Source organism: Pieris rapae, chromosome 13, assembly GCF_905147795.1.
Source record: "Pieris rapae chromosome 13, ilPieRapa1.1, whole genome shotgun sequence".
Classification (NCBI taxonomy): Eukaryota; Metazoa; Arthropoda; class Insecta; order Lepidoptera; family Pieridae; genus Pieris; species Pieris rapae.
Window position 1 is genome coordinate 140153 of NC_059521.1, and position 25484 is coordinate 165636.

Consider the following 25484-nt stretch of genomic DNA (forward strand, 5'->3'; position numbering starts at 1 on the left):
GAATTAATAATATTTTATACTTAAATAGTTAAATATGAATAATTATATATAAATAATCAAGTTACTTACTTTAATTAAATATAAATAATTAATAGTTAGTACATAAATAATAGGCATTGTTTAATAATTATAATTTCCAAGTAAATAATTGACTTTATAACGTACTGATAACCATAACTCACGCTTAACCTTGCATTAGGCCGTATATGACTGTACGATGTGCACTTCGCGCTCTACCTTCAAAACGGTTGGTCGTATGAAAAAAAAGTTTAAACAAAAGTTGTAGGGAATTTTATAGCCTACAACTTTTATAATAAATGCAAATCTCATTCAACCGATAGGAAGCCAGATATTCGCGAAAAACCGATTTTTGTGACCTTTGTCCTTGAATATCTTAAGACGCGGACACGATAACGATTGTGACTTTTGAGACAACATTTAGAATGACAAAACAAAGGTTCATACCAATTTGCAGCTTATTATCTTTCATTCCGAGGTTGACCCCTTTTCTTACCTAATATGACTGGGCTATAAGTCATATTCAAGGGAAACATTTCATCGAACTAATACAATTCCACTATACTCGTTATACGGTAAACTACATTTCATTGCCTTATATATTAGCAGATATTTGTTATAATTAGAAGAAGATCAGCTATGTGGTGTTGGTGCAGGAGAGCGATCATGTCAGTAGAAAACGAGACATTTGCGATGCTCATTGAAACGTTTTAGATAATATTAAACATCATTAAAATTGCTTATATTTAAGAGTATTTAAAAACCTATTTTTGACGACTTATTTTGGAGCAGGTTTAATTTAATATATTTTGTACAGTAAATTGTATCATATGATTATAATCATTTCATTCATTTATTTATGTCGTACCTCACTCAACAGATATCGTAAATCATTTATAAATATGTTTCTACAAAGTGATTTTTTTTACTTCTAGAAAGACAAAACACATCGAATATTTCCCAGTTATTGACAGTTTTGATTGGAAAATGTGATTATATTATCGCTTTAAGTAATTTTCTTTAGTTATTATTTATGTTTCCCACCGTTATAAATTTTTTACAAACACAATTAATTAATGAGCCAAATCGGGTCCAGGTATTCTCTTAACTAATTAATTTTTATATGTATGTCAGATAGAATGTATAATGGATATTAAGCTTGTTGATGTAATTTTTGGGATCAAAAAGAGACCCTAAGGTCACTTTTTTGTTATTATTATTTTGTTAGTATTAAGAGGAGTGGAAAAGTTGTTTACCGCCTTACGTGGTTTGTGACGTACGATGACGTGACGCGCCAATGTCAGTCTTGACCGGTCGGCCGCGAATCATTTGAACCCCTCGCTGTGAGTTCGAACCGCGTCTTCTCGTCGACGGGAAAATCTGTTCGTTTTTATATTTATCGACATTAATGTTATGCTAATTATTTCCTGATCAGCTTTTGATACGATTCGCGGGTGGAACCTTTTAAGCGTGCAAACGCGTTGTGAATTTATTAAACGATATAACGACTCTGGTGATAACTTAAATACTAAAACCTGTGATTTATGTCAAATATCTGAGTATAGTGAGTGATGAACCGGACGTAGCGTGCAGTTATGGGAATAATAATAGGGACCTGTGTCCCAGATTCCGAACCAGACGTCGCCTACGGGGCTCAGTCTCGACGCCCTTCCCGCAGGATACTTTATTATGGTAAATAAATATCATTATAATGCCTAAGAAAAAAATTGTTTTTTTTTTATTTTTTCATATTTGAGACATCAAATATGCTTAAATATCAATAACAGACCATTATTTATCTCCATTCGCATTCATTGTTGATGGCAAGGTTCGTTACTATGTATTGATTTTAAAATTCGGTTGCGAAGTGCTTTTTGAATAACTTCACGTGAGATAAAACGCTAGAAATTTGCTTCTGCACTTTTCTTTTAAAACACGAAGAGTTGCAGTTTTGGCATCACATTTTATTAACGTGATCAACGACTTTTATGTCGCACTTGATCAGATCTAGCCTCATAAAATGGTAATATAATCGTTTCGAACTATCTAATATGACTAGGTTTCAAGTTATTACTTAAGGAATGTCGTTCTAACTGAGGCCACTGACCATACAAAGCCCTCAGGTATAGATGTAGAGTTTGTTTGCTGATCACGTCGTGAATATCGTCACACAGACCTATTATGACCGACCTCTGGACGCTTATTACCTACCGTCTTGCAACGCTGAATTTTAATTTCATTGTAAATCCATGCTATGTAAGATACTATTTTATTTAATGTTGATCTTATCGAATACCAAAAAAAAATGAAATGCTTATATAACTCTTTAAAAAATAATCACTGAAACTGCTAACAATGTAAGCCCCAATGTGAGACATGATTGTATATATGTGTAACCAAGGAGCCCGAGACCAAAATAGACAGTAAGGGTTGGTTTAGGCACGAGTAGAGGCACGCGACCACTTGTTGATCGTTACAGGTTTACGAGTTACGATCGATGAAAGGAACCTGCGTAAGGTTGAAGGTAATATTAGTATTATTCATACATACATTACAAAAAAGTAAAAGTATTCTAAAAGTCATTCAAATTGACTTTAAACTAACTCAGTTTATATCAATATTATATATATATTTTTGTATTTCTAATGGATTCTCGCTTTTGGCCTTACGGGCCCTTACAGCCCACTCGCGCAAGGGCGCTCCTATGAGACTCGAACCTCGGCTTGGGCCGTCGCAGGGTGTCAATCGCCTGAAGGGCAGGACGGAAGCTCACTGGAGTGAGCGAAGTACGGAGTAAAGAATTGGCTTGAATTATGAACCGCTAATGTTTATTTTATGCATACTTAGAAAAGACCTCGACTACACGTACAGAATTAGTTTCTAGACCTTATTAAGCAAAATTCCTCTTCTACTTGCACTCGGAAAGCCTCGGCAAATGGCAAGGTTATTTAAATTTAAAACTTTAAGAAATGCGAACAGCCACTCACGCCACTCAGCCTCACCGGCCGCGAGAAGCACGAAATATCACGTTCCGGGGACTAGCACGTTCACGTCGATATTGGATATTATCACGTCTTCTTAACGATGTTTGTAATAATTGCTACGTTGTTTGGACGATAACACTTTGTTTCAGTAGCATTAGACATACGGCATACGGTTGTGGCATTAACACGAACCAACTAGGAGTGTGAAGAACTCTATGCAAGTTTTATTTATTTATTTATTACAAAAATACATATATTATCCTTACAGAATCATTTAATACAATATAAGTTAACTGAGTTGCTTAGCTAACGGGTCAAAATGATCACACAGTTTTCTAGTTTTCGTTTAAAAGGCCTTTCGGTACCCCCACGTACACATAGGTATAGTCTTTTTCGTTCTCTGGCAACATCAGCTTCTGTTTAATTGTCTCAGCGGTCACTTGGCTTTGCACCGGGCAAGGGCACATAGCCTGCGGTATCAGGGGCATACAGTAACATGGTGTGGGCTTCTTGCAGGGTGTGCTGGGGCACGGTCGACGAGTCGTGGTTGTGCTCGTCGTTGAGGTCACGACTTTTTTCAATGGTAACCTTTGCGTTTGTTCCAATTCTTCGCAAGACGGATCGGGACAGTCGGCAATTTCTAAAAAATCATTTTAAGGAAATAAAATATTTTTTAGTTTAATGAGAATTGTGATTCATTCAAATCATTACTTAGCACTACTTGTAATTTAATAATTATTATCAGAGTTCATACAACACAGTTTGAAAGCTTTCCAAAGGTACCTTGCATAGGATAACAGTCGTCTTTGGTAGTCTTCACATTTGCAGCTTGATTCCGTTCTATCCTTCTCTCTTTACACTCAGTACACATGGCGCAATAAACCTCCACCATCTCCGGCAAATCCGTCTTTTCCCTGCAGCGACGGCATGCCAATCTGCAGTCTACCACGGCAGCGAGATTGGGTATCAGTGACAAAAACGCTAGTCCCAAAAGCATTATACACTCGAACGATTTCGGATTGAATTCATCGAAAATACCATTCTGGCATATGCTGTAAAAACATAGTATAAACTCTTATCGCGTTTACTTACAGATGAAATTCAGGCAATAATCGAATTTGTTATATTTCGAAAGTTATATATATTATGTATGTTTGATATCCAATTATACAAATATCACCAAGCTCACTACATTTATTCGAGATTATAAAACAATGTCAATAACAAAGACATATTCCGGATATTGTATACCTATCGTACCTAGGGAAATTGTCGCTGTGTGCTCACTGATTCGGTGCGCATAGCTCCCCGCCCACTGAGCCACTCTAGGTAAACGGAAACCGCCCTCGACAGGATATGGAAAATTCTGCTTGGAACAGTGCATTATTACAAAATAGGATGGTAATCCTTATTAATAATATATTAGGCAATAAATAATACATCAAATATTCTTCGTATACATATTTTTTGAAATAGTTGTAGCTGAAACTGTGAGTAACATTTCCACGAGACGTAAAGTGAATTGGACTCTATCATATTCAAAATCTGAAATTAACAACACAACGAACTATAATATTACTATTAACTAAAGCCAATGAAATGAAAGCTATAAAAAGAATGAATATTATTGTAATAGATAATAATGCTATATGTTCTATACGTTTATTGGACATTTACATTCCCAAATATATAGAAAATATTATAATACAATGTGGTTGCCGTGCCGAGTTAACACTGTGTACCAAGATCCTGCAACCCATGCGCCGTCTAAACTTGTTGGCACGTTATGCTTGCTACCAAAAGATATTCTAATACATAAACCTGTACCGACTGCAATTAGCACTATAGGGAACACAATATTGATATTCGCCACCGACAATCTTTATTTTGAAACAATAGAGCTTTTAATAAACTTGTCTCATGTCTCCATGCAAACTTTCTACACAGATTTAAATCGAAACGTCTAGATTGGTTCGTTAACTTTAAAACAGCGTAGGGTCATATCCTTAAGTTTAAGTTTGTGTACCGGAAAGGACCTTAAAACTTTATTCTGCATTAATGTCAAATTTTCTTGTCTGTCAACTACAGATTACTTTTAGACCAGCAAATGGTCCAACCATTCTGTATATGTATTCTAGAAACCGTAGACTGGTTTAAATTTCTACCAATCGTTCGTTTATCCAAGCCCTCTTGCACCAATGCTACAATTTGAGCAGCTTGTTCGGACGAAGTATCCATATTATTTATTTTATTTATTTACACTTCGTTGCTAAAGAAACACGACTTACACAATATAAAGGAAGAGACTGGCTGCCCACAACACAGGGAATCCTAGTGTGGGGGCCAGAGCACTCTACTTTATAGAAACAATTATTGTATTTTGTGCCTAATAAAGTTATTTCTTTCTTTCTTTCTTTCATATATAAATTACAAGGGATGCAACGGGCGGCCTTATCGCTAACAAGCGATCTCTTCCAGGCAACCCTAGTAAGAAAAGAAAGAAATAAAAAAAAAATGATGGGTGCAAGAAGTGCAGAAGTTATATAAAAAACAAAATAAATTTATATTATGGTTCAGAAACTCTCGATTAAGTTAAAAATCGAGTTAAAAAGCTAACCCAGCAATGCTGCTGGTAAAAATAATTAAATTGTCAAAAGAATAAAACATCAATAAGAATCAATTAAAAAAAAACGCAAATACTACAAGTAAATTTTCTTTTCCCGGCTACATTTATTTATTTTTCTGCAGTTCAATTTTGAATATTATTTTTTTTAAGATTAAGGGCCAGTCTCTCCACATTTATATAATTTAATCTGAAATATTTGCATACTTTAAAAAAAAATCATTTCAAAGTAATCCTGAAGGTTGATGCACAACTCCAAAGGAAAGGTTGTCCAAAGGAAAACGAGTGTCACGTTCGATTCGATCTATTCGGTAGAGTGGTTCTAATGATACCAATTGTTGCATTTACAGGAATCAAATGTCCAGTATGCAGCAAATTCGTGTTGCCGGACGACATCGAATGTCATCTCGTCATGTGTCTCACCAGGCCTCGTCTGTCTTATAATGGTATGTCGACTTTCCCAATAAAATATATAAATATATATATATAGTCACGAGTCAGAATGTAATGAGGTAAATATAATGTTTCAGAGGATGTCCTGAGTGACTCGAAGGGCGAATGCGTAATCTGCCTGGAAGAGCTCTGCGCCGGCGACACCATCGCCCGCTTGCCCTGTCTCTGTATTTACCACAAGGGGTAAGTAATAATTATGTCTGTACATATTTTAATTGAATTCATGGAACTCTCTGTAATACTCACTCCACCGTTCGTTTCCAGATGTATAGACCAATGGTTCGAAGTGAACAGATCGTGCCCCGAGCACCCCGGCGACTAGTGGTCGCGCGGCTGCCCCAAAGGCCCCGCCGCTAACGCCCAACGTGTGCCATGTCGCGAGTGATACTTTTATACAGTGAAGACTGCCGCCTCCGGGCCTTGTAAATATTACTGTGCTAGTGAGATATTTTACCGTTTAATTAAATCTAAATAAAGACAATTCCGAGGATAGAGGAAGCGCTGCGCGAAATTCACAGTGTAATTAAAATTTTACATGGTTCTAGTTTCGTTTGTTTATGAATAATTATATTGTATATTATTATGTATAGTGACGTTATGTTGCATAAGCGTAGTTGTTTTGGATTATCGCAGTACACATATCTGTTTAGCTTATGTATTATATCATTTGATCTTTTTTCATCTTGGTAATAAAGTTGATTTGTTTCTAAATTTTCGATATTTGTTTTATTTCTCATCATAAAAGTAAGTAAAATGTCATACCAAATGTACATGTGTTTTATTTTCTTTGTAACGAAACATTAAAGATATTTCCAACACTTTTATTTCTTGAATTTATAAATTATTATAATAATTGAATTTTATAAATCTCATAACGTTTTCTTCAATTTGTTTAGAAGAAATCAAACTGACTCGGGACTGAGTAATAACTCATAGCAATTTTGTGTCAGTATTCTGTTATCTTTACAACATCGCCTTCCAAATTATGCAATATAATTTTGACCTTCGAGCATGGCGCGTTACAGCATTTTGTCATCGGGCAGTGTGTCCCTGGGCGGTGGACTGCTATTATTAACCAACCAGTTTTTTGTTTGGTTAACAGTTAAACAAATAAAGCAAGATTTAGCATAACGCCATCTATGAGGAATTTAATTCCCATTGAGCTCAATCGAAGACACATAGGAAGTAACGACTTATTCTGCCTGAAAACAGGTCTTTACATTATATTAACTCAAAATAACTTTATTCATATAAGAAAACAAGAACCTAAAGTTATGAACGTCAGAAAAGAAGTTAATTTATTTTTAAATTTACATTTACTACCAGTTCGCTAGTCTAGGGCGTAGAGCGGGCAAGAAGAACTGGCAAGAAACTTTTCGCCACTCTTAAGTTTTGAGTCATACAAATTGTTTGAACTAGAGCGTCAAATTTAGAAAAAGTAGCTCTAAGTGGCAGTACGCTAACACAACATTTTAATATATAAAAAAGATAAGATATGAGTGAATTGCGAGTTCTTATTAGGTCGCTCCAATGAACATTTGATAATATTATGTATAGCAACAGTTTTGACTTTCGTTGCAAACAGTGCGAGAATGTAAGATATAGGATATTTCATCATGCCTCCTGCTGATAGAGGACAAATCTTTGTTTTTAATTTATTTTATTATTCTTTATTAGTCAAGAGGTCATATGGAACATGGTGTAGTGGTTGCAGCTCCTTACAAACGTTGGGTAAAAGAAAAAAATCTTGGCGAATAAAAAGACTGGTGGAGAGTTTATTGCCAGTTATTGCCAAAAGACTTGTATCAAAGGAAAATTGTCCACTCTACCATACTCTACCAAATATTCCAAAGCCATGGATAAATAATCTCTACCGAAGTGCTCCAGATAATTCACAGTGACGTGTGTGGCCCATTTGAGAATGAATCAATGCCCGATCTTGAATTTATCAATTGAAATAATCGATAAATTCAAGGAATATAAAAACTATGTTGAACTGTTGAAACAGTTCTCCTTATGAATAAAAAGAAAATTCAAAATCTACAATCTGATAATGGAGGCGAATACAGGTCTAAAGAATTTGACAAATTCCTCAAAGATCAACTACACTTATTTGGAAATAGAGCGTTTGTGATGAACAAAAACCGAAGAGGAAAATTCATAACCAAAGCCATAGAAGGAGTATTCTTAGGATATGCGGAATATACAAAAGGTTTTAGAATCTATATACCGAAATGGATTGATCTTGTTATTAACGATGTAAAAGTAATCGAAAATATGCAATATGGCGGTACTCCTGAAAAACGCTCTTACTCCAGAACCTGAAAAGGAATCATAACAGAAAAATATCACCTGGGTATTAGTAGAGAAGTCAGAAGCCAAAGGACGTAAAATACTGTCGAATACATGGGTATTTCAGAGTAAAGATAGATAAGTCGTACGTGGATGCGAGCAGAAAGGAAACCTGGAGATCGAAGGCATTTCTAGCCCAGTAGTAAGCCAATCCACATTAAAAACTTTATTAGAATTGCCGCATCTAAATCTATTGTTTAATATTTATTATCATGACATTAGACGTCAAGACAGCTGTTTTATATGAAGAGGTAAAAGATGAAGTTCATATGAAATTACCTGTTGGCTACGAGACTGCCAGCAATACTACTAAAATAGTTTAGTACGGATTAAAACAAGCTCCATTTATATGAAACAAAGCTTTTACCCAAGCGATTTTTGATTTGGGATTCAAAACAATCAAAATAGATCTACGCGTTTTCATAAACGAAGATAAATCAATAATAATCGGACTATTCGTTGATGACGGACTTGTCATAGGAAAAGAAATGAAAAAGATCGAAGTTATTTTAAAGAAACTTGAAACCAAATTTGAAATAAAAAATAAAGAAAATCCAAGTAAGTAGATAAATATGTGGGTATAGAAATTAATAATTCAAAAGAAGGAATAATTCTTGCTCATAGATCCTACATAAATGACGTACTGGAAAAATACAACATAGAAAATGCCAAACCTTGTGACACGCCCGCAAGTAGCGATTCAAAGTCGATTCAGGAAACTGCCCAGGAGAAGGAATATCCATATAGCGAAGCAGTGGGAAGTTTACTGTACCTGTCAACCAGACCCAGACCAGATATCGCACAAGTGGTCAATCTCGTTAGCAGGAAGGTCGAAAATCCCACTAGAGAAGACGTCACACAAGTCAAAAAAATATTCAAATATTTAGTGGGAACCAAAGAGAAAGTCATTTTGTTCAAACGAAACAAACCGACAGAGAACATCGATGCTTACATCGAGTCGGATTGCTGCCGGTGGATGGGCATCCAAGATATAGCCTATACTATAGCGCTATCGTCGACATAGCCGCAGCAAACTCAACAGTGTTGCGGCTATGAATATGAATAAAGATAAAGATAAAGTATTGCATCTCAAATCAAAAGGTCGAAGCACATAGACGTTCTGTACCATTTTATAAATGAACACTTCGTGCATGGATTAATAAATATTGTACTACTGTCCCACAGAAATTCAGTTAACTGACGTAATGACAAAATAAAGTTTGAAAGACACTGTGCAAATTTAATGAATGTACAGCAACATGATTGAACATCAGGAGAAGATGTTGGAAGGTCGTGACTCTGACCACGTATACTTGTCTATGATGCAATGCATTTGAAATTGGATTACGTTTTTTTTTACTATTGATGTGTGGGTGTCATTATAAATATATATATTATTTTCTCATATTATACAAGTACACAATTGTAACAATGTTTTAAAGTATTTACGTTATATATTTTTATTTATTACTATAGCCGCTAGTCCACCCTATCAGTTTGAAGGTACGCCATCTTTGTTTACTTTTTAAATAAATTCTGAATAAATTTGGTTTATATTTAATTATAATATTGTCGTTGTGATTCAGGGATTAAAAAAAAACTGGCGTGATAACCAATTCAATAGCTTAGCTTTAAGTAAGGATACAATAATACTTTATGTTGTACTTCATGGCGATATTCATAAATTTGTCTCTTTAACTCTGCAGTACAATTGCATATGACCCATAAGAGAATATGACACGACGGTTTAGACAGCACAATGAGTAAATTACGAATAAAATACGAGTAAATAAAAAGAAATTATTAATGTTGAGCATTGAGATTTTTTTTACAGGCTACCAAGAGCAAAACACTCAGCAAAAACCAAGAGTCTAGCTCCAAGATATTTGAAAAAAAATAAGTTACTATACCTTATATATACATTACTATATTACAATATGTTTGTGGAAGTACTTAAATCTCGTCAACAACATAAACGTATTTTATAGACAATTAGGCACCGAATTTTTTAAGTATAACAAATCCTTTATTTACTTTGGCCATTAAATTAATTACAAAACTTGTTTTGTATAATGATCTGTGCTTGTGTACTCGTTTGAGTTTTGACTCTGACATATACTGTTTTACATGAAGATATTAGATAATTAGATATCTGTGGACGATTATGTGTCGTTCATATTTTTATTTTATTACTATTAATTAAAATAGGAATAAGTATTTTAATAATTACTGAAAGGCATTGTATTTTTTACTATAACTTTAGTATAACTGCATAGTAAGAATATAAATTTCGTCCGAGTTTTTGGTGTTACTTTAACAATATTTCGTAATGGTTTAATGTAATTAAAAAAAAGAAGTGTATTCAGTATTGTTAGATCCATTCCAATGCATAATTTTTAATTAAATAAGTCAGCACCACTCCTCAGTATATCTATTACTTACGCAGATGACGTGTATATGAAGTGTAATATCAGTGCTTTGTATCTTCTACATCTACACAACAATCATGCAGCCACCACTTGTGATAAAGCAAGGCACAACTACAGGACAAGTCAACATGCAATCTGGGATGATGACTGTACCAATGACAGTTAACTCAAGCATTTCAAATACAATTCCCAATGTAATGACTATAAATAAACCAGGAGGGCAAAATGTAGTAGTGACAACACAAAATGTAGGATCAGGACAACAATCCATTATTCCAAATGTTCAGATAATTAATACACGACCTGGAGCTCCATCTGTTTCTGCTCAAAAGTCAGTTGCAACAGTCTCCCCGCGAGTTGTCATTGGAACTCCACAAGTGGTGGGAACAAGAGCTGCTGTACCTGGTGTAAGTTTTTGAACCTTTATTTTATTCATAATGCTTGTCTCTCTAACATAATACAATTTCTCAATAACGTCTTCACTTATATTATGATATATTTCAATAATCAATAAGGAAACTAAAGATATTAAAATATATTCATCTTTTACTTCACTGGAAGTTTGGTGACTTTCTATTCAAATCCAATATTTCAGTATTAGCTTATTACATATGTAGTATAAAATTACTTGGAGCTTTTGCTGACATCATGAAATAATCATTTTCATCTCATTTTTTTGTACAGTGCATGACTGATATTTAATGTATAACACAATACCACTAGTGTATGAAGGTGAAAATCCTCACAGTTTTAAGTCATAAAGTGTCTCTAGTATCTTAAGAAACATATAACACAATCATCTAGCTTACAACAGAACCTTGTTTAGGCATGAGAACTATAAACATACTGTTTATTCTAATATAAAGATGTCGATGAATTCAATAATTTTGATCTGCACTAATGAGAGAACTGGTTACACATTCATTACATATCTACACCCTGTTTACATAATAATGTCACAATCCTTTTTGGTGAACTTGTTCTTTGTTTTAATAAAATTTAACATTACTAATGCTATGACGCAGTTCTGAGACAGTTTAAAATATATATACATGTGGTTTTAAATTGTATACATTGCTTGTTGTTTCACAGATTAGAATATATCTTTATAATTATTCATGTACAAATCAAAATTGTATATACAAAAGCTGTCTATCACATGCATTAATGTTCATCAAGTGGCACCTAGAATCCCGCTTATCTTAGGTATTAGCAAATGACCTGCTTTATCATCTCAGATTTTATAAATATACTTTGTCCTGTCTCAAATATCAAAATTGAAACTAGGGTTAATTTTTAGATAACGCTGCAAACACTTCAAAGTCTACAACAGGGGCAGCAGGGTCATTTGTTGTTAAAGACAGAGAATGGTCAATACCAGCTGCTGAGGGTGGGTCCGGCACCGGCTGGCAGCACCCTCACGGCACCTCAGCCACAGACCCTCCGGCTGTCAACCGTGCCGGCAGTAAGTAGGACGAAGGCATCGTCACGCTGATATTAGAAATCCTGCTGGCTTTCTGTTTTTCCTATTTTCCACACCTCAAACTTAACAATTTCAGTGTCATGCATGTTTTGGTTGCGGTGCATGTGATGTTATTTATCAATTAGATGACTTTTGAACATTTGGATGGCATTTTTTAACTAGATTTGGAACTTTTTTTGTTGTTATAAACTATATAAAATGTCAAGATTTTTTGGTTTTTATATTTAATGAGAATGTTTTATTGAATTTTATTTATAGTGGTAGTGTGCATAAAATAATATTACAAAACATTCCTCTTTAGTTCAAAAACAAAAAAAGTACCTCTGTTAACTGGCCTTTTGGTGCATTTCTATGCTATTTAATTTGTTTAGTAATACTATCTAACAGTATTAACAAGCTTGTTGTGTGGATGTTTAACTGTAGTATTTTATATTTTTACTTTACTCATTTTTATCAGGCTAGGCAGTTTGATAAAATTGTTATTATTGAACAAGTGAAATTTCACAAATGTCTATCATGAATCTATTAAGTAGTTGTTGTGTATGTTGTTTCTGATTTTTATTTTACCAATATTTTATTGACTGATGATTGTTGGGTAGATTTTTATCAAATCAAATTAAGTGGGCTCCTAATGGCATCACCATTGATCGTGTTTTAAGTTATGGTGATGGTTTTAGTGGAATAAGTATGAGAGTGGGGTAACATGTGACTGAGTGGATTGTGTCGCAGCACCCCGGCGTGGTAACGGCGTCGACGAGCGTCGCAGTGCCACAGATGGCGGCGCAGCTCCCGGCGCCCGCTCCTTCCGCCCAGGCCACGTCCGCCCAGACCGCCCATTCCGCAGCCCAGAGCGCTCCGCCGTCTTCGGCTCCGCAGGCCCCCGTCGTCACCACTCAGGTGAGTCTTCACTAAGCGTGCTGACTGAATAGAAAAATATGCACAAGAGACTCACAATTTCCTTTGCATTCACAACCACACAGAAGCCCTTGGACAACACGAAGGAGAAGTGCCGAAACTTTCTGGCGAACCTGTTGGATCTTTCGAGTAAGGAGCCCAAATCGGTGGAGAGGAACGTGAGAAACCTCATACAGGAGCTCATCGATGCTCAGGTGGAACCCGAGGAGTTCTGCGATCGACTCGAGAGGCTCTTGAATGCCAGTCCGCAGCCGTGCCTCATAGGCTTCTTAAAGGTGAAATTATATTTTGCTCTATTCTTTTATTCTAACTCGTAAAGATTTTTTCTGCTAGTAATAACAACCTTTCTACCGAAATGAACACTATTAAAACATGTCACCTAGAAACTCGTACTCTCGTAGGCCTCGACTTAGTGACAGAAAATCACGTAAATCGCTTCCATGTGTTTGCAGAAAAGCTTGCCCCTGCTGCGCCAGTCCATGTGCACCAAGGAGCTGGTGATCGAGGGCATCAACCCCCCCTCCCCACTCGTAGCCTTCGCCCCGCCCGCTCAAGCTCAGACAACGCTCGTCACCAACGTACAAATGGTCAGTGAACACTCGTCTTTTATTCCCCCAAGCTCTGATGCCTTTGGAAACGTTTCCGTCGTGCGTCATGTTTGGGTAGAGTTTAGTTTTCTCTGACCTGCAAGGATTTGGACTACGATTTCTTCATTAGACTTCGGGTCTCGGTCAATTCTGCCCCATTTAGTTGTATTCTTTTTAATATTTTCTATGCAACAATCACTTTATAAGCTTTCTAAAATACTCACCCAGTTTAAACAACTGGTGGTTTTAAAAAGAACATAAATTGAAAATATAAGTATCGTGGTCGCTTCCAAAGCAAGTAAATAACTCGAAGCTTGCGTTCGATTGATATATTTCAGCAAAAAGCGACGGCCAAACCCGGGGGCTCCATAGCGGTGTTGCAGAACATTCCACTCCATACCAAGATCAACGTGACGAAAGTCGGCAAAACAATGACGGTGAACAGCAAAGCGAACTTCGCGAGGCCCGGGAATCCCTCGGCGGCCCTCTCCACCGTCCTCACGCCCGGAAAATCTCTGCTCAAGGACAAAGAGAAGAAGTCCACTCTGCAGTTCACCCAGCCATTCGGCGACGACAAGATGACCGGGGACGACGACATCAACGACGTGGCGGCCATGGGAGGCGTCAACCTGGCCGAGGAAACCCAGAGGATTCTGGGTTCGACTGAACTCATCGGCACTCAGATAAGGTCTCCTACCGCCGTTCCTCCGTCGACCGTCTTCGTGTGACATTGTAGTGATGATACGAATCGTTTCAGGTCCATAAAGGACGAGTACTTGGTGCCGATGGGCATCATGCAGAACCGGGTGAAGGCCGTCATCGGAAAGCACGGCCTGGAAGACGCGTCGGCCGAAGTGAGCAGCCTCGTGTGTCACGCCGTGCACGAGAGGCTCAAGAGCCTGCTGGAGAAGCTGGCCGTCGTCGCCCAGCAGAGGAGCGATCTCTTGATCAAGACCGACTCCTGCTACGACGTCACCCAGGACGTGAAGGGTCAGTTGAAGTTCCTGGAGGAGCTGGACCGCGTGGACCGGAAGAGAAGGGAGGACTCCGAGAGAGAGATTCTTCTCAGGGCCGCCAAGTCACGCTCCAAGAACGAGGATCCGGAACAGGCCAAGTTGAAGGCCAAGGTACGGGCCCCGCTCCGGTCACCCGCCTGAAGAAATTAGTTTCATCGGCACGAATCGACTCTTCATTCACGAATTGACTGTCCGCAGGCGAAGGAAATGCAGCGCGCCGAGCTGGAAGAGCTGCGGCAGCGAGAGGCCAACCTGACCGCTCTGCAGGCCATCGGGCCCAGGAAGAAGGCCAGGCTCGACGGGCCGGCGGACAGCGGAGCCAGCGTCCCGGGGAACAACTCTTTCGTCAGTAGCTCTTTACGCAAATCCTTGTCAACCCATTGTTGACTGCCGAAATTGTCGTTTCCCATCGCCACTGCTTGTTTTTTAATTTGCAGCCGGGTCGCAGTCAACTGGCCCTGAGGACTCGTCTGAAGCGCATCAACCTGCGGGACATGATCTTTCTTCTGGAGCAAGAGCGAGACACGGCCTACACCACTCTTCTGTTCCGGAGCTACCTGAGATAAGGAGCTTCCGCGATGTCGGGGAAGGAAGCCGTTTCATTCCGGAAAGCATGACGAGTCGAGCACTCGGTTCCGGTTCATATTATTGTATTAATGTACACTGCATTGAGTCCATTGTTCTCCCATTTGACTAATTGCGAATTTCCCTCGTAGGCCGGATCTCGTAAGATCCGGCTACAGGATCAGTGCGTTCATCGGCTATGTGCTAAAAACTAAATTTTTATTAGGAGAATATATCTCCAAGTTTCCTATCAAAATTATGTCGCTAGTATTTTTAATTGATTTTTGTGAAAAAAAAAATACGTTCAATTGTTCTTTTAAACAAAATATCGTCTACATGGCTGGACAAATGATTTTACGCGTCGACTCTCTTTCAGTCTACCTCCAGTAGTTTTTTCGAGAGGCAACTTGGTAGATTAATATTCTCGTAATTATAAATATACATTAAAAATTGGTTTTTAGCAAATAACCCCGTAACCGGAGCTCGTACAAATGCTTGTCAAAATGGTGACATTGACATGAGACATTTATTGCAGAATAAAAATGATTCAATTAAAAATAATAAAAATACATAATTTGCTGTTGCTGCTGTTTAGCGATCTCTTCTGTTTTTGTTTTGTTTTCATTAAAAAAGGTCGTTCTAAACTGAATACAGACAACTGATGACATGTCATTAAACTTTCCTTAATTTAGACGGAACGGAGACTGCGATCGCTTAGTTCACTTCAAACATTTTATTCCGTAGGTTTAGGAACATCTCGACGAACAAAGTGATTGAATCTTGTAAATAATAACTCATAATATTTTAATAAAAACTAACTCGACATAATCGTTTAATTTTAAACAGTCATCTATTACAGTAGTCTTAGCATTATTACACCCAAAATTGTTATTATTAATGATCTGAAATAAGTAATCGTCCAATTAACGCATAAACGAACGGTGTCTGGGTCCCCGCTGCATCCTTCCGCCGCCCCAGCCCATGCCTCCTGAACGAGTGTTTTCATTAATAATCATAAAAAAATAATAAAAACAATATAAAGAATAGCTCACCCATCATGTACTGCGCGGGCGGGAAGTGGCCGAAGTGCTGAGCGCCCATTTCCCAAGCGCCGCGACCGCGTCTATTCGATTTAAAGTTCTTTTGAGCACATCGTACGTACACGTTCATGCTTTTGGGACTTCGAAGAGAATAAAGTCAGAGAAGTAAGTAAGAGAACAGAGGGAGGACTCACAGCTGTCGGTAGTGCTGGTGCGGAGCCGAGCTGGCGAATCTGCCTCTGTCCGGAGCTGCGCCGCGGCGGACGCCCCTGGACATATAACTTGCCTTTAGGGAACGTTCTAAAATTTACATTTATTTAGAAAAAGTCTAAAGTCAGACTCTGGGGAGTGAGTAACAACTTATAGATATCGAGAACAGAGACTCCGATTGTCACCTGGTGTTGGGGGCATACGGCTGATGCAGGGCCGTGAAGTCGTCGACGTGGAGCGAGGGCGGGCGAGAGGTGTTGGGCGGACGAGAGCGGAAGGCGTCGGCGCCGCCCTCGCCTCGCACACGGCTCAGAGCCACTGAAACGAAAGCGTTATGGGTATTCTGAATTGTCTTCAGTTTTGAAATGCGCAGATTGCCATAGCTCGGGGAGAAGTTTACCAGCCGGTCTCTTGTCGTCGGCGGGAAGCTGCAGAGGGTCTGGCCTGGCGTCGAGGCATCCGGCCAGACGACGCACGGCTGCCGCCAACGCCTCACCGCCGCCCGTCGACAAGTAGCTGTTCGCGATCTCCAACACGTCACACGGCACCTGGTGGCGAAACCGATAAAAATGAACGACGTGCTTCATCCCGTTTCTCTCAAAAGAGCCGGTCGAAGGTCCCACCAGTTCCGTATCGTTGACGTCGTCGTCTCCGGCGACCGGGACGTTGAGCCAATAGCCGCTAGTGAGCCGTTCGTCGCCGCAGTCAAGGGTGTACACCTGCCGGGACCCAAACTGAGTCACCAGGGGCTCCGGAGCCGCCGGAGGCTCCGGAGGGTCGTTCGACGGGATGGCGACCTCCGTTTCGGGGAGCTTTTGCAATGTTGCATACAGAAAGTTCGCGTTGGATATAGCTTCTTCGTCCGCATTTCTTTCCTAATATTTAAAAAAAAGTATATTAAATAACTTGGTAGTTTTAATGATACCAAACGTTATAAGTCAGTTGCATTTCCTCCTAAAGAGAAACAAACTACACACATCAGTCCCTTTTTCACATTCGGGCAGTGAGAGCGAACGTCGGTTGCGATTCTTCTCGAAACAGATCCAATTATGCAACTACTGTTACCGATAATAACAACCGCAAAGTAGGAATAAAGATTTTTTTAAATTGCATTTGTATTTCTTGATCCAGTTTACTGTCGCTTATTTTTATTATATGATTCTTTTCTCCTTTTGTTCCCCATTAACTGTTGGGCACGCTCGTCATGGATGCACATGCATGAATTGTGTTTTTGTATATCATGTGTTCTCTGTAAGTGTTTGTATGTGTTTCGTTAGTGTGCCTTTTTAAAATAAATAAATAAACTCACTCTAAGTATTTTCTCAAGAGTTGTGATCGGGTGATCCTCCGCCCCCGGCGCATAGCCGACCATGTCGGCGACGTCAGTCGGGGTCAGAACTCCCTTCCTGCCGAGAGGACCCACTCCTTCTTCACTCCTCAACACCTTTATCAGATCCATGTACAGATTCAGACACTCCGCCTTGTCCTCGCTGACGCCCTCCACGACCCATTTGAAGAACTTGCTCGAGCACTCGCGCCGTTTCGCCACACACTTTCTAAAATGTTGAAATCCATAATCGTGTTCGGTGAGCACATAGTAAGAACGCAGGATGGAGGACGCCACGGAAGTGCTCTTAGTGGGCGAGCCGAGATATTCGGCCGTGGCGTCCAGGAAAGCGTTCAACGCTTCTTTGTTGGGTAACGAGTTGGCCAATACGGTGTCGCTCGCTGCAGTCAAAGGCGTCAATGTCACTTCGGCATCGCAGAGGGCGGCGAGGGTGTGAGCGGCGCACTCTTGAGCCGCCGCGTGGTCGTTCGACGCGTGAGATGAACTCAACAAACCGCAAAGTGCGGCCTGAAGTTCGGTAGCTTTCGGCCCGTTGCTCATTCCGTAAATAACCGCGCATTTCACGGGAGCGTGCGATACGAGACACGCAAGAAATCCTAAGACTCGAGCCATATCGGCCGAAGCGGGGTCGCCCTCTTTAATCTCTCGTATGACGGCCCCGACGGCCGCCTTCGCGACTGTGGCCGCAGTGTTCGGTGCCAGGTCCGCTATTTGTATGCATACTCGGCGCAACATGTGCACGACTGGTCGATATGTAGACATACAAATAATTTGAATCATGTCGGTCAAATCATTAGTCAATGCGTGCAAATGGGCGGACCACAGACGCCTTTCGTTGGACGCGTCCGCGAGTTCCCTATCCGAAGGCGGCGCCTTAGTCTGTATCGGTAAAGGGAGAGGCAATAGCTCTGAAAAGATAAGCAAACCGGGAACAAACGTGTGCGGCGCCGTCATTGTGTAGGATATTACTTCTGAACATAGCGACGTCCACGGTCCGCGCCGGATGGAGTCCCCGTCTTTGGCGTCGTCGGCAATCGGCTGCGCGTACGCGAGCAGCGCACGAACGGAAGCCTCGGCAGCTTTTGTCGCGGTGCGATGGCCGATGCATCCGAGGGGATAGGATTTCGCAAGTCCGTAGGTTTTGAGCAATATCGGCGCCGCAGTTATATCCCTAAATCTCGGGCCTCTGCATCGCACAACTCGCGCCAACATCTCGTCCAATAAGCGCAAGCACGGGACGAGGATTTGGGCGAGTTGTAAGCCTTTCACCGAAGCAAAGAACGAAGTGTGCATGCTTGGCTGCTCGAAATGTGTCGCCAGCTTATCCAGAATACCTGCCAAATAAGCTACACCGTCCAGAGAGAATAATTGCAGAACGTTGTACTTATATTTCAATTCGACATATTCATCTGTGGGCGTCTCGCACACGATGTTCGCTTTCGTGTCATAATCAGAGACACAGAAGTGCCTCAATATTCTCAGGCAAGTCATTAGCTCTCCGGGTAGGTCCGGCGAATGTTCGAGGCTATTCTTCAATATGTCTACACATTCCGCCAAGTCTTCTCCGGCCAAGACGGCCGGCTTTTCTATGGGTTTCAAGTACGGTATGGCCTCTTGCAGGACGCTGGACACGCTCGGTTCGAATCTATCGTGATCTTTGCACACGTTTATGAGTCGTTGTCCGTATTTTTTCAAGAAGTGAACGTTCGCCGAGTAGCGGATGGCCGATACGATGAGCTCGATGGCGTAACCTTTGGCGGGAGATTTCTGTTTCGACGGAGATTCACTCTTGCTTTTACTTTTCAAATTATATTCAAACACAGACATGAGACAGTCGGCGTTATCCGCCATGACGATCACATCTGGAACGGCGGTCTTCCCGACGCTACCGAAACTTAGACAATACAAATACTGGAGGCGATCTATTAATTCGTTGTCGTCCCCTTTTCCAGCCTGAATATCGGATATCGCCTCGAGATAATAGAGAGCTTTCAGTCGGTACGCGAGTTCTAAGCCAATTATTTGTAATTCGCTGTAATTGCTCAGGTTAGCATCTTGTGGATACGACGTCTCTTCATTGCCCTGTTGACTGTATGGATGTGTCAGCATTTTGAAAAATATCTCACACGAAGCCATGTTCTTATACAAGTACATCAAGCCCTCGTGCGAATTGATCATCTCGTAAATTAAGTCGTGAATACGACAAGTTATAACCAAATTGTTACAAGTTGTCGGACAAGTCAATAAGATCAAACAAGTCTCCAGAAAACGATGAGCACTGAAGAATTCCAAAAGTGTTCCATTGGAACATTCTTTATTTATTTCGAACTGAGCCGACGCTGGCAGAAATCTCTTGGGTTGCGACAGGTGAAAGCACTCCGTCCGATACGTAAACAATATCTCTTCGAGAGAATGAACAATGAACTCGGTATCGGCTTCGAGTAGATCACACTCGCTTTGAGTTCCTGCATTTTTGGAGTTTAGTTTCAAGACTAAATCGTTTAGTTTCCCTAGTGCCTCGTACACATTGAGCTTTTTGATCAGAGCACTTATAGAGAATTTGACCCTAGCAAGGGGATTGCTTTCCATCATGGCAATGAGAGCGCGATAACCATTCGTGGGTTTTCTATTGATATCACTCTCATTTTTATTAAACTTTGGAAAAACGGCTTCCTGCATAAAGTGGTCCACGGAAGCTTTAGATGACAAACAAGCGTTTAAAGCTTTTAATATCATTAAGCGAATGCTGAGAGCCATATATTCTTTGGAATATATTTCTAAAAGCAACATTGGAATGTCGATGCCAGTACTCAGCAGCAATTTCATGACCTGTCCGTTATGTCTATGCGACATTAGGGCTTCGGCGAGGCGTATTCCACATTTCATGTGCCGAATTTTATATGTCGGCTGCTGATGAGACAAAGCCAGTTCAAAATTTAATCCGATCTTGCAAAATGTAACCAACATATTATATATATTAGAAAACTCGTCAGGTTTGTCTGTTCTACTGTAGGCACGAAAGATTCGTAAAATAACATCGGTATCTTTGCAAAGATTTGTGAGGGAAACGAATAATTGTTCGCACAAATGAACCCATTCCTCTTTACATGCATTATCAATGTCGGGAAAAGTACTCGAGAAGAACTTTTGGTCTCTTTTTTGGGTGGATTTTGTAATTTCAGACATTTTGAATAGATCAGCACAGACGTCACAGAGTTCATCAAAAGTTGCAGTCAGTACGTTTTTGGTGTCCCCGACTGCTTCTTCGTCAGGGAGCCTATATATCTTGTTGACAGCTTGGTATTTCTTCCACTCGTCCTTGAAGGGATTGTAATATTTGATAACGTCATCGACTCCCTCATATTCATGAACGTCGTATTCTACGTCCATGTAAGACGAACCCTCCAAGTCATCGCAAATATCTTCATCGGAAAGTATCGGTTCGAATTGTTCGGCGTCCATAGATTTATCCTCAACATTACGCACGGGCGACTCGACAGCCTTCATTGCATTGTCTACTATAGGAACTGTAACGAGACTTGAATGTTGCTGCTCCACATAGGTGTTGTCCCCTTCTTGAGATGGGCTGCGAATTGAAGTTTTGTGTCTGTAGCTTTGATGGTAGAAATCCACGCGCGGTATTTGTTTTCCACTTCTATCATAGTCTCCTTCTTCCGATCGCAATGAATTAATAGGACTGCCTTCACCTTCTCGAGGAGACAGAGGCCTTCCACAGGGAGGAGTTCTGGGTCTTTTCCTGGAATCATCCCTGCTCGGAGATCTGCTACCGTAGCTGGAGCCCCGCACGCGGTACGGAGAATGTCTCTTTCCATAAGGAGAAGTACCTCGGCGTTCGTAAGATGAGCTTCTTTTATCATATGGAGAAATTCGTTTTTCATAAGTCCCTTTGTCGTATGGTACTTTGCGTTCATAAGAAGGTGCTCTTTTATCGTATGGAGACCGTTCGAATGAACCGCCACGTGATCTTTCATATGAAGGGCCACGGCGTCGATAATCGTCTTTCTTGTAAGTACCGCGATCCCAGTCTCGTTCTAGACTTCTGGACCGTGAACGGCTCATGCGGTACTCTCCCTTTCCAATGTACTCTCTATCGCGGCTTCTCGATCTAGAACGGTCCATTCTATCTATGTCATGACTGTGATCTCGGTGTCTTGAAGTCTCTCTACTTCGCCCCCTGTCCAGAGACCGTCGTCTGCTTCGTACGTCACGCCTTTCACGGTCGAGTTCCAAAGACCTGGGGCTATGTCTGATCCTATCTGGCTCCCTTTCACAGCTCAAATCATGCCTATCTTTTTCCCATTCGTTATCCTCCAAATGATGATAGGTTCTAGGGTCTTTTGGTTGCTCATTATTATCATAATAATCAGCTCTGTACATGGGGTTTTCATAGTTTTCTGGGTAAGCACTGGCATCATAGTTTTCAGGGTTAGCTGCAGCGACATTGCTAGTATATGATGGAATGGGGTTAGTACCATCTTGAATCCAATCGGATGATTGGGGCACATTTGCAGGTAAAGCTGCAACTTCTCGACTGACAGGTCTTTGAATGTGTGGAGGAGGATTCACAGCAGATGGTGTTTCAGGCAATACCTGAGTTAAATGACCATATACTGCTAGTGTGATAGTTGTATAGCAGCCTGAAAATTACAATTCATGCTTATAATCTGTTTTATTGTGTAATTCAAATAGGAGGATTGATTATAATGATGTTAAAAACCAATTGAAGTTCATAGTTAATGTTGTTTATACAAAGACATGGATATTGCACACAATAACCATGGCCATATCATCTATTGATTGAAATCAATTTTTTGAGGGACTGTGTTACAATGTGCACCTTTAATGTTCCTTAGTTTGCATTCGCTTCTCAGTTCACTATTATTTTATAAAGTAAATGTAATTAACTATCTGTACTGCCATATGATATGGGTATGAGATATGGTCATTGAGATGGCATGTTACTAAATTCAACCATTATATTAAGCAATAACATACTTTTTAGATGAAAATAATATAATCTTAGTAAAAAATGTGGCACTTTCTTTAATCCATGTTTTAAATCAGGAAGTTTACATTATCAATCATTATTCTCCTTATTTGTTTTAAGTAACCCAAATAGAACAACAAATGCAAATAAGCACCAAGAATAAAGATCTTTTCCGTTAACAAAGACCATTATATAGCTACTAACATAACAGTCCTTATTTGTTTAAGACACTGGATATCAAATCAGTACTGTAAGTAGATCTGGTCAATTTATTAGTTTATATGTTTGTCAATAAAGTCACTTTACCTCTCAGAACTAGGCCATCTGTCGGTATTCTTGCTTGTTCTACTTCTGTGCTACACTCCATATGAATTTGTCCATTCTGACAATAGTCCAAACTTCCCAGAGCTTCAAATGTACATGCACCTGGCTTGCCCAGATCATTGACAAAGAAGTCAATGTGAAATTTGGTGGGGTTGGTGGCTCCAAGTCTTACACCACCAGGAAAGTCTCCTTCCACACGGGCACCAAGAGGTATAATACGAATTTCAGTTACAAAAACTGATTTAGGAAACTGAACCAAATCCAAATTCAATTCCTAAAAAAATTTAATAAAAGATAAGTAAGTATATCATTCCATTTCATAGCAAAAAGTTACATAAAACAAGAAGCTTTTTAAAATGTAAGATCCAAGAGTTATTACCTCACTGGCATCATGAGAGAAAGTATCAAAGAAGAGAAGATCTGCCCTCTCCGTAGCCATTCTGTTTAGACCACAATTCAAAGTGGAATCTATCATATGAAAAATGTCATATTAGCAACCAAATATAAGTAGGTATGGAGCTTGATGCCTTAAGCGGGTTCTAATCAAACTACACTACAATTTGTTTGTTGTTTTTGTATTTTCTCTGACTGTTTTAGCTGGGCTTACTAAAGTTTCCAATTTATTAACACAAAATACAAATCAAGCAATCTACTGTTGTCGAAAGTCGGTAGACAAAGATTACTATAGGTTATAAAAATACGAATTAAGAACAATTTTACCACAGACTCACAATATATGTAAATCGTTAAAAAATTTGGAATTGAACTTGAATTCCAAAAATATTTATTTATAAAGACAGTAATCACGAATGTTTCGTCGATATATTCGCTCCCGCATGGGCTATTCTATAGAAACCGCAAACAAATAAGGCAAAACGAAACGAAGAACCCGACTAAACAAAATAAGCATCGTACACTATTTATGAGAGTTGGCTAACGCCCAAACCCAATAAACTATATCCATCAATTTTTAACCATCTGAGATAGACATCAATCCAAATATTGATAAAGGTGTGCCAATAACCAATCGACGGATTGTAATAGACATCTGTCTGTACCAGCCATCCATGGTAGGTCGGATCGGTGTATGTGGATTATCATTTGTATGAAAATGACAACTGTGCCAATATCAAATCAAGTCAAATCAAAAATTTATATATCCAAAACCAATCTATAAATCCAATCTATAAATCAAAAATATGTATATCATATATCATGTCGTAAAATCTTAAGACATGATATTATATGATACATGGCCTATGGATACGAAACTAACATCTAACTCACCTTAGATTCGCAGATGACATAGCCGTCTTCAGTGAGAATGCTACAAAACTAGAAAAAATGCTTGAAACACTGGACAGGGAAAGTCAAAAAGTCGGGCTTTACATGAACACAACAAAAACAAGAATCTTATCCAATAGTCTGTGCCAACCAATCAGAGTAAAAAGTAAACCTATAGAATATGTTAACAACTATGTAAATGTAGGAAAACAAGTATCTTTCGACAAGAACAGCAGCGGAAACGAAGTAGACAGAAGAATAAATGCGACTTGGAAGAATTACTGAAACCACAAGGAAATTCTGAAAGGACACTACAGTCTACAACACAAGAAAACCATGATGGATTCCACAATTTTACCTTGTCTGACATACGGAAGTCAAACGTAGGTTTTCAGCAAGAAAACAAGTAGAAAAATCCTGTCTTGCCAGCATGCGATGGAAAGAAGCATCTGAGATTGTGGATTAATTATTGGGTTCGGACGTTAATTGGGAGGCAATAATATTACACCACCATTTATTTGCCTATATTAGGCATTGATATACAAAAACCCAAGATGCACACTCAACGTCTAAAAAACGTCCTCAAAAAATGAGCGCAACATTCTAAATTGTGCGCTCATTTCAAATAGTCTCGCGTAGCTCGCGTCTGGGAGCAGACGTTAAAAATGTCAAAGTGTTCTCTGAGAAATTGTAAAAATATTAGGTCAAGAAGGCTAAAAAAGGATGGGATATCGTATTTTCGGTAAGTAAAAAACTTTATTGATTAGTTTTTGTTGTTTTTATGACTGATTATAACAAGCAATATGTGATTTTTATTTATTTATTCTAAAAAAATCATTCAACGCA

General features: G+C 39.4%; 3 protein-coding genes across 6 annotated transcripts in view; 2 read left to right on the forward strand and 1 right to left on the reverse strand.

Annotated features, from left to right (window-relative positions):
- LOC111003465 (E3 ubiquitin-protein ligase znrf2) overlaps nucleotides 1-6794 on the forward strand; it is a 45711-nt gene extending 38917 nt beyond the window's left edge. For 2 of the 3 annotated variants that reach the window (XM_022273978.2, XM_022273979.2), the window contains 3 exons: nucleotides 5976-6071; nucleotides 6156-6261; nucleotides 6343-6794. In XM_022273978.2, the coding sequence (XP_022129670.1) occupies nucleotides 5976-6071; nucleotides 6156-6261; nucleotides 6343-6400 (260 nt within the window). In that variant the 3' untranslated portion in view covers nucleotides 6401-6794. Of the gene's footprint in view, nucleotides 1-5975; nucleotides 6072-6155; nucleotides 6266-6342 lie in introns of those variants that run through there. The other variant, XM_045630631.1, reaches the window with a different exon arrangement.
- A 3861-nt stretch (nucleotides 6795-10655) lies between these two features.
- LOC111003475 (transcription initiation factor TFIID subunit 4) lies at nucleotides 10656-16247 on the forward strand. Of its 2 annotated transcripts, XM_022273990.2 has the most exons (9): nucleotides 10656-11266; nucleotides 12160-12324; nucleotides 13072-13239; nucleotides 13323-13532; nucleotides 13710-13844; nucleotides 14183-14532; nucleotides 14602-14971; nucleotides 15059-15205; nucleotides 15298-16247. In XM_022273990.2, the coding sequence occupies exons 1-9, from the start codon at nucleotides 10937-10939 to the stop codon at nucleotides 15424-15426; spliced, it is 2004 nt and encodes a 667-aa protein (XP_022129682.1). In that variant the 5' UTR covers nucleotides 10656-10936; the 3' UTR covers nucleotides 15427-16247. The 2 variants fall into 2 exon arrangements, with proteins under 2 accessions (XP_022129682.1, XP_022129683.1); XM_022273991.2 differs by lacking the exon at nucleotides 12160-12324.
- On the reverse strand, nucleotides 16225-24036 carry LOC111003474 (protein virilizer). Its single transcript, XM_022273988.2, has 9 exons — nucleotides 23734-24036; nucleotides 23337-23628; nucleotides 17984-22680; nucleotides 17298-17549; nucleotides 17075-17222; nucleotides 16860-16992; nucleotides 16659-16733; nucleotides 16477-16547; nucleotides 16225-16412 (listed from the first exon to the last, which is right to left on the reverse strand). The coding sequence occupies exons 1-9, from the start codon at nucleotides 23827-23829 to the stop codon at nucleotides 16348-16350; spliced, it is 5829 nt and encodes a 1942-aa protein (XP_022129680.2). The 5' UTR covers nucleotides 23830-24036; the 3' UTR covers nucleotides 16225-16347.
- Nucleotides 24037-25484: the final 1448 nt, after the last annotated feature.

Excerpts from the sequence above, each read along its gene's own strand:
- LOC111003474 (XM_022273988.2), bottom strand. The coding sequence starts at position 23,829 with ATGATAGATTCCACTTTGAATTGTGGTCTAAACAGAATGGCTACGGAG. Across the intron at positions 17,550-17,983 it reads CTCTTGAGAAAATACTTAGA|GAAAGAAATGCGGACGAAGA; the intron begins GTGAGTTTATTT and ends TTTAAATATTAG. Across the intron at positions 17,223-17,297 it reads ACGTCAACGATACGGAACTG|GTGCCGTGTGACGTGTTGGA; the intron begins GTGGGACCTTCG and ends TTTCGCCACCAG.
- LOC111003475 (XM_022273990.2), top strand. The coding sequence starts at position 10,937 with ATGCAGCCACCACTTGTGATAAAGCAAGGCACAACTACAGGACAAGTC. Across the intron at positions 12,325-13,071 it reads GGCTGTCAACCGTGCCGGCA|CACCCCGGCGTGGTAACGGC; the intron begins GTAAGTAGGACG and ends ATTGTGTCGCAG. Across the intron at positions 13,240-13,322 it reads CCCCCGTCGTCACCACTCAG|AAGCCCTTGGACAACACGAA; the intron begins GTGAGTCTTCAC and ends ACAACCACACAG.